The sequence below is a fragment of the Curcuma longa genome, chromosome 5, assembly GCF_044706935.1.
Source record: "Curcuma longa cultivar G26 ecotype Majalengka, Jawa Barat chromosome 5, ITB_CL_G26_1.1, whole genome shotgun sequence".
Lineage (NCBI taxonomy): Eukaryota > Viridiplantae > Streptophyta > Magnoliopsida > Zingiberales > Zingiberaceae > Curcuma > Curcuma longa.
This window is the reverse complement of record NC_133865.1, coordinates 14520666-14530066: the sequence shown is the minus strand read 5'-3', so window position 1 is coordinate 14530066 and position 9401 is coordinate 14520666. Positions and strand designations below refer to the sequence as shown.

General features: G+C 38.8%; 1 protein-coding gene across 1 annotated transcript; it reads left to right on the top strand.

The window, feature by feature from the left end:
• The first annotated feature begins 6859 nt into the window (after window positions 1-6859).
• LOC141829940 (MACPF domain-containing protein NSL1-like) lies at window positions 6860-7591 on the top strand. Its single transcript, XM_074717407.1, has 2 exons — window positions 6860-7147; window positions 7349-7591. The coding sequence occupies exons 1-2, from the start codon at window positions 6860-6862 to the stop codon at window positions 7589-7591; spliced, it is 531 nt and encodes a 176-aa protein (XP_074573508.1).
• Window positions 7592-9401: the final 1810 nt, after the last annotated feature.

Here is a 9401-nt window from a genome sequence, read left to right as displayed (position 1 = left end):
TGATGGCGACTGTATGGCAGTGTACGCAGTCGATGGCTGTATGGCAGTGTACGCAGCCGAGTCGATGATCTGATCCCGACACCGGTTAGGGGTGGTACTCGGAGAGTATTAGAGGACAGATATCGGCCATAGGATATGGGATCACCGGACGCGGAGCACTGATCCCTCGATTTGGATCACCGGACTACTATGTTGTAGGGCGCGGAGTACTGATCCCCCGATGCCGGCCATACCCAGTCTCAGATGCTTGCACGAGTGCTGTAGCGTGTGGGGCAGTTGCATCATGCATTCGCACATCATATGCATGCTATAGATATGTATTGGACTATACTGATTCTGCATTTGATTGCTTATCTGTTTGATTCTTGATTGTTGCATTTGGTTTGACATGTCATTCATATGATTCATTACATGAGACTATTTTATTTACTTACTAACTGCAGAGTTATATTTGATATCTTACTGAATTGTGGTATGTATCGTTCTTATCTTTACCTACTTCGTCATGCACGATTTGTTTCTATATTACCCACTGAGTTTTGTACTCACCTCTTTGGACCCTGGGATTTTTCTGTCTTCCCAGGTAACAGGTAGGAGCTTACAGATGATGCCAGGGATCTGCCAGCTACGCCATCTCACGACGAAGACCATTTCTGTGTGTGTGTGTGGACGTGGTTGGAGTATATTCTTAGTACTATGGATGTAGTTGGTTACTTTCTGCACTAATGGATCTCCGATTGTGTTTTGGTGTTTTTCGAAACTAGAGCATGTTGCTTACTAGTGATTTCATAGTTATGCTTGTTATGTTTCCGCTTACGCATTCTGGTTTTTGGTACATGTATTGGGTTGATTGCATGTGGCCGTGTGGGTCTTATAAGTAGAGTTCATTAATTGTTATGTTTATTGGTATGTGTATGATTGGACGTGTAGTCCATATGTCCGGCCGCATGTGGCCGATGTATATTCATGTTTGTATTCAGGGAATTGTCAGCGATACTGGGGAGGTGCTGTCGAAATTTTTCGGACGGCTATCTCCCGGGTCGTGACAAACATAAATTTAAGCTATAAAAAAATCTTTTTCTACAGTCTTAACAAATAGGGAAGGGTCAATTTATCCTTGGTAATCAAAGCGTTTAGATACTAGGTATGTTGATAGTATTTCATACCATGCCTTAGGTGCTTATTTTAACTATATAAAACTTTCTTGAGTTTGAAGACATAATCTGGATGGTCCTTATCTTCAAACTTAGGTAGTTGACCTACATAGACTTCTTCTTTAATGAACTTAGGTGCTTATTTTAGTCCATATAAGACTTTCTTAAGTTTGAAGATATAATCTGGATGATCTTTATCTTCAAACTTAGGTGGTTGACCTACATAAACTTCTTCTTTAATGAACCTGTTTACGTCCATCTAGTAGAGCTTGAATCCTTTATGAACTGTGTAGGCTAATAATATTCTAATGGTTCAAGTCTAGCTATGGGTGCATAGGTTTCATCGTAGTCTAGCCTTTCTACTTGACTAAACTCTTTAGCTACTAACCTAGCTTTGTTTCTTACTACCTTCCCTTTTTCATTTGTTTTATTTCTAAATACCCATTTAGATTCTATGATGGATTTATCATCTGGCCTAGAAACTAAGTCCCATACTTGATTTCTTTCAAATTGTGCTAGTTCCTCTTGCATTACTATTATCTAGTCAGAGTCTGGTAGGTCTTCTTCTATAATCTTTTGTTCAATGTTGGATATTAGTGCTATTTGACTTAAGTTTGTATAGGCTGACCTAGTTTGGACCCCTAGGGTAGGATCACCCAAAATTTGATCAGGTGGGTGATTGGATCTTAGTCTTGGTGCATTTGTAGTATCAGGTTTGGTTAGGTTTGGGTTAGACCTATCTTCTGGTTCGATTTCATTTGTGTTAGGTTGTATTTCTTCTACTTCTTGATTTTGTTGATTATTAATTTGCTCATTAGATTGATTATTGTTAACTTGAGTATTTTCTTCATCAAATATTAGGTTTGTGGTTTCTTCAACTTTTAATGTATCTTGATTATGTACCCTATATGCCTTACTAGTTATTGAGTATCCTAGGAATATACCTTGAGTGGTTTTGGATGTAAATTTTCCTAAGTAATCTTTTATGTTAAGTATATATACTTTATATCCAAATATCTTTAGATAATTTAAGTTGGATATTCTGCTATAATATATTTCATAAACAGTTTTATTATGATGTTTGTTAATTAATATTCTATTTTGTATGTAACAGGTTGTGCTTATTACCTTAGTCTAAAATTTGTTGAGTAGATTATATTCATTTAACATTGTCGTAGCTGTTTCTTATAGGGTTCTATTTTTTCTTTTAACTATTCTATTTTGTTGTGGAGTTCTATGACATGAAAATTTATAGTGGTATCCATTGATTTGATAAAACTCATTAAATCTAGTATTTTCAAACTCTTCACCATGATCATTATGTATTCTTTTAATTTTTAAATCTTTTTCATTTTCTATTAGTTTGCATAAGTTTATGAAATTTTTGTAAGTTTGATCTTTGGAATTTAAGAATTTTACCCAAGTGTGTAGGATCGTGATGCGCGCTAGAGAGGGGGGGGGGGGGTAAATAGCGCAGTCATCGCTTTTTTGTTCATTCTATCAGAAATCAAGCAGCTGATATTAGAAAAGAATGCAGGGATACGTGAATTTTTTACTTGGTTCCTAACTCTTTAGGGTTAGTACATCCAAGGCCTATGTACGGGAGGTGCCCGTCCACTAGTGGTCTCCTTTCCGAACGTTCGTTCGAAAGCAGAGAAACTTGTCTTACAGTCCAATAAAAAATATAACAATAAATAAAACAAAGTAAGACAAGGAATTAAACCAAACAAGTGATGTCAATCTAGAAGTCCTGAGCGTCGCGCACTCCTCCTGAAACTTCCCCGGTTGCACAGGCCTGACCTCATTCGCGTTCAGAATCACCACTAGTTGAAGAGGATGTCTTGTTGTTGTTATATCTGGTTGTGCACGTTCACCCTATTGGGATCATCCCAGTGCAATGTGCGTGTTTATACGTTTCACAAATGTGCGCAACGAAAATAAACAAATAATTTAAACTAATTATTATACAACACACGCATGCATAGCAGGAAATAAAAGTATACAAGGCATGACAGGAAATTAAAATTTATAAAAACTAAATAATTCTACGCATACCTTTCTAATGACGTTTGAGCAGGATTTGTATCAATCGAGCGGTCCTTGTCGAAGTCCCGTCTCTATTGGTGATCCACGCCAAGCTCTTGTCTGGATGGCTTCGAAAGCCACGAGTTGCGTCATCATCTATGGTACTAGCCGATGATCGATGACGATCGAATCTAGAAAAGCCTTATTCTGAAACCATGTAACAACGTTTGTCGCAATCGTTCTGGGGCTTTCTAATTATCACCGAAAATCATATTCCCGATATAGTTTAAGTGGTCAACCTTTGACAGCCAATTTAGGATAAATAACCAAAAACTCTTTCTGGTTAGGGTCGAAAACTATTTCCGTAAATGATGGAATAATCTACCTTTCTTCTCCCATGCGGCCAAAATAAAGTCTCGTGCCGGCGTCCAACGCCGGCTAATGCTTTCTCTTTTTGGCTTCTTCTCCTCTCTCACGGGGCTTCTTCTCCGGCAAACATCAAGAAGATCAGCAACCACCAACACCCAGGAGAAGCAAGGGGGGTCGACGATCATCCATGCTGAAGACGACGGCGGCAGCAGAACAGAGGAAACAGGTGTGGGAGAAAGGCTCTGTCGGCAACGAATAAACCAAACACTTAGCCAATCCAGAAGTCTTGAGCACCGCGCACTCCTCCTGGATCTTCCCCGATTGTCAGCGGTTGGCCTCTGTTGCGTTCGGTAGCAGCTCTTGTCAGAAAGAAGGACGTATGAATTGTGTCTCAAGCTGCTAGTCGAAGCCTTCTTTTATACTGGTCCTAAGTCGACTCAAATGCCTATCTGAGTCGACTCTAGCTAACGTGGCAGATGAAGTTTTATCGCTTCCACCCGTTATCCTCTCTGAGTTGACTCCAGTTACCTCCTGAGTCGACTCCAGTCGCTGTGGCATCAACTGCGATAACTTTTGATTCTGAATTAGCTTGAGTCGACTCAAAACTTTACTTGAGTCGACTCCAAGACGAGTTGATGCGCTGACTTCTGGATTTCGACTGAATTAGTTGGAGTCGACTCAAGTCTTCATCTGAGTCGACTCAGCTGAGCTGACTTGGTTCAATTGCCTTGTTTTACTTTTCCTTGGCTCTTGCTTCCAGCTCCTGGTCCCTGCAAGACAAGCATACAAGCAAACAAGACAACCTAACCTTATCTGTGGGTCTAACTTCAAATTTCTATCGAAATCTTGGGTTAGTATAACCCACTCCCCTCTGGAGAATTTACCTTTGCCAACCAAGTTCTCCTGACTTGTTGGACTTTTGCTCGGCTCTGTTCTCAGCCCCTAGGATTTGTGCTGCAATTTGGTTCTCTCTAACCAACCCAGACTTCTGCTGCGACTCGGTCACCTTGACCAGCCCAGACTTCTGCTGCGACTCGGTCACCTAGACCAGCCCAGACTTCTGCTGCGACTCGGTCCTTCAGACCAGCCCAGACTTCACCTAGTGCTTCGACTCTGCCAAGACTTTCGCCTGATCCTCCAAACCAGGACTTCCCTTTGCCTAGCCTACAACTAGGACTTTCCCTTGTCCAACTTCACTCACCAAGACTTCCCTTGCCCGATCGTCCAGATCAGGATTTCCACTGCCTAGTCTAACCGACTAGGTCTTCTCGCTCACTTCCACACATCCAAACATCAAGTCCTGTTTGGATCAACCCTTGGTCAAACTGACCAGACTTAGGTGTATTGTCAAACATCGAAACTCTAGGCAAGATCTTAGTGCATCTTGCACCAACAATCTCCTCCTTTTTTATGTTTGACAATTTCTTAAGTTAATATCGGTCAGGGTTTAATTATTTGGGAGAATTCTATATGATTAACTTAAGGTCCCTTCTCCCCCTTTTCACATATCAAAAAGATTTTAAATTTTAAGTCCATTCGCTCTTGCACCAAAAATAATAGTAACATATATGGTTACAACTAAGTTTTGACATATCTTGAAAGACCATAGTAGATTTGAGGAAGTACTTTTAAAAGTAAATATTTTTATAAGTTTCATGAAACTTTTTCAAGATAAATAGCTTCATAGTTTTAAAATAATTTTAATAGATTTTCAAAATAGATTTTGAAGGTATTTTTCAAATTAGTTTTCAAAAGTGTTTTGCAAAATAGGTATTTTTGAAAAACTAGTTATTATTCTTTTAAGTCAGAATTTTCCCCTTAATCCGACACATCTTTAGGGCTCTTTGTTGACCACAAAGTAATTTCCCTGTATGTCTAAGGGTTTGACTCAAATTAAAAGAATAATGGATAATAATTTTGAAATAATTTTCATTAAAAGTATTTTTAAAATAGATAGTTTTTTGAAAACTATTTATTATTCTTTTTAAATTAGAATCTCCCCCTTAACTAGACACGTCCTCAAGGCCCTTTGTTAACCACAAAGCAAACTCCCTATGTGTCTTAGGGTTTGATCCTACGTCAAAAGCATAATGGATAATAATAATTTTTAAAATATTATTTTTCAAAATAGAGTGTTTTTAAAATAAGTAGATTTTTGAAAAACTAATAATTATCTTTTTAATTCAAGACTCTCCCTAACAGGACACGTCCTCAAGGTTCTTTGTTAATCACAGAGCAAATTCCCCCATGTGTCTTAGGCACTACAAAAAAAATAGGTTTTTAGGGACGCATTTTTGTGATGAATTCTTTTCGTCGCAAATTTGCAACAGATTTTGCGATGAATTCATTTTTCATCGCTGATTAGCAACGAAATTTACGACGAGATTTATTGCTAATTTAGTAACATATTAATTTCGTCACTAATTTCGTTGCAAAAAAATTCGTTGTAAAATTCGTCGCCGAATTTGCAACGAAAATAATATTCGTCGCCAATTTGCGACGAAAATAATATTCATCGCAAATTTGCGATGAAAAATTTATTCGTCACGAAATAGCCATGAAACCGCAACATGATCTTCAAATTTAGCGACGAACGCACTGTTCGTCGCCGAATCAGCAATGAACACCTATTTCAGCAATTTTTCGTCGCCAAAATTGGCGACGAACGGAGTGTTTGTCGCTGATTCGGCGATGAACACTCTGTCCGTCGCCAATTCCTTAATGGCCTAAATAACAAATCCTTTCCTCTTTACGCGAACAGCCGCCTCTCCGCCTCCTTCTTTACGCAAAAAAATGCCCCTTTCCTCAACAACGCCAACAGCCTCTTCCTCGCCGGTTTCTCGCTTTTGCCGAACGGGATCTTGCCGAATCTTTCAGTAAGCTTCCTCCTTCCTCCTTTTCCTTCCTCGTGGGTGTGTTTTTCGCCACCGGACCGCTGCAGGGGCCAGTGGCCGCCGCCGGCCAACCGCGGAGAGCGCTGCCGGCGAGGACGAGGATACCGGAGCTCAGATCACCCCTATCGTCATTCTCTCGGAGGTCGTCGTCACCATCGGCGAGGACGGTTGGGTACTTGGGTTGGGTGTTCCATGGCAGAGGTGGACTACTTCAACGACCTTCGTGATTCATGTGCCATTGCGATGGCCCCCATCGATTGCTTTCGGGGCAAATAGGACGAAGCTTCAGCGCTGGGAAAGCAGATAAAGAAAAATGGAAGATGGAGGCCTCTTCTATGGTCGCTTCTTCTACTGCTACTTTGCTGTAGTTCGTTGCTCGCGTCTGAGACACTTTGAGGGCGTCTAGAGAGACGAACGATGATGGTGGCTCCAAGTCGGAGCGATTTGACACAGGAGGCGGCGGTGGCGGCGGAGAAAGCCGTCGCAGCGATCGGCGATGGATGTGGGTACGATCTATGCTGCGACTTCTCCTTCTCCTACGTGAAGCCCGGTCCAGATGGCTCCCGCTTGATCGAACTGGACCAAACCTTCGTTCAAGATCTCTTTATGCCGGGCGGTGTCGTCGTCCCCAATGTTCCCAAGGCCATCAAGTGCAATAGAGGGGGGAGGACGAGGTACCGGAGCGATGTCATCTCGTTTAACCATGTTCTCAATTCACAACTCTTTATTACTCCTTTTTGGTATTTCCAGTCGTGTGATTATCTCTGAAATATGTGTTTTCCTTCCTTGGCATGCCTAGTTAGATCGATTTTTTTCCTGCACCAAATTTTATCATTTCGGCGGATAAAGATGCTTCTTATCATCCGATTGTTCTAGGCTTGGCACTGATTTTTGGATTTTGATCAGATGGAAGAGCAATTCAACCAGATTCTTTCTACTCCTAGAAAAATTCACTCTGGTTTGTTCAATTCCATGTTTGGTTTCAGAGGGTGCTGGCAGAAGGACGTATCAACTACCAAGAGTCTTGCCTTCGACGACTGGTACATAACACTCTACAGTGTTGAGCTTGTGAGCTCTCATATTGTGTTGCTTGATAGAATCAAGCAGGAAGTTCCTTCCTCATGGGATCCTGCTGCACTGGTAGAGTAAGTAACTTCTGACGGTAAAACTAAATGCCTAAATGGTAATTCTTTCATCTTACATTTTCAAATATAATCAGACATCTGAAATTGTGTGTAACTTGCTATTACAGTTCTCTTGGCTAATCCTCTGTTTCTATCATGATCAACATTCGACAGTCTATTTGGGGTTGCTACAACTTTCAGTCAAAACTGTCTGAATTTTCATTTGTGAAATTCCATTTTCTAGGGTTGTCTGAAGCTCTGATCTACACTTTTAGTTAAAATTAAGGATAGAGGAAATTCAATTTCATGTTTGATTTTTTGCTTTATCAACAATCAATCTTAGCATCAAGGAAAGATTAGAAAGTAGAATGACTAGCACAACGTTTTGTCAAACGACTGGTGAAAGTTGATCTCAGCAAATTGTTTCCATTGTTTAGTATCCATAACATGAATATTTTTTATATAAGAAAAGGGAAAAAGAGAACAGCATACATCTTCGCTGCAATTACTTAGCGTCATAGACCAACTAGAAAACTCCTCGTTTTGTTTGTGGTTGTCTTCAGTTCCTATATTTCACTATAATCTTTAATAGGATCTGATTCTTTGCCATGAATCCAATTTTAGTCACTATCTTCATTCTTTCTAGTTCTTTCTATGATTTAATAGTCCACATCTATAAATCCTTTTTTTATTTTTTATTTCTTTTGCCTATGGCGTTCACCTTATGGCAACTCATATGCATCTGACATTTTCTTGGGTTATTTTGTTTTTGTTTTTGTTGATATTTGTTTTAGCTTCACCAAGTGTTTAACAATTGCAGCAAGGTTGAAAAACGATGTTATTGGATTATTATGACTGGATGTTGGTTGGACCACGATGATTCTATTCTATCTTTTCTTCATCCTCAGACTTGTTTATATCAGTACTTTGTATAGATTTCTAGGATTGTTATGACTGGATGTTGGTTGGACTTATAGACATGTGTACATATCTATTTTGGATCTTTGTATGGATTGTATCATTTGAATTTTGTATATTATGCATGTTATGGATTATGGATGTTGATATGGATATTTGTATGTATATGGATATTTGTATAATGAATGTATGTTATTGATTGTTTCATATTTATGTATTGTGAAATATGGATGTTGATATTGATATGTATGTTACAGGTCTTATGTATGTTATGGATTGATATTGATATTGATGTGTTATGGATTGTATGTGATTGGATGTTGATATGATATTGATGTGTTATGGATTTTATGTGACAGGTCTTATGTATGTTATGGATTGGATGTTGATATGATATTGATGTATATGGATTATATATACGGGATAATCATCAAACAAGTAGATTAGGTTTTTTTAATTTTGCAATTTTACGACGAAAAATCATTTTCGTCGATGAATTTTATGACGAAAACAGGTTTATCATAATTCTATCGTAAGTTACTATTTATAAAAATTTGCGACGAAATTTGATTTTCATTTGTTGCCAATTGGTGACGAATTGTGTTCGCCTAAATTCATCGGCGACGAATCGTGATTGGCGACGAATTTGGTCAACGAAAATCATTTGTCGCCAATTAGCGACGAATGACGACGAAAATCAAATTTCATCGCAAATTTTTACGACGAACTTAGATTTTTTGTCGCAGAATTTGGCGACGATTTTATCACGACGAAATCAAATTTGTCACAAACTATTTTACGACAAATTTTTTTAAGAAATTCATCGCAAATGGCAGGTTTTTTTGTAGTGAGGGTTTGATCCTAAATTAAAAGAATAATATATAAAATAATTTTAGGAAAAATAATTTTTTTTTAAA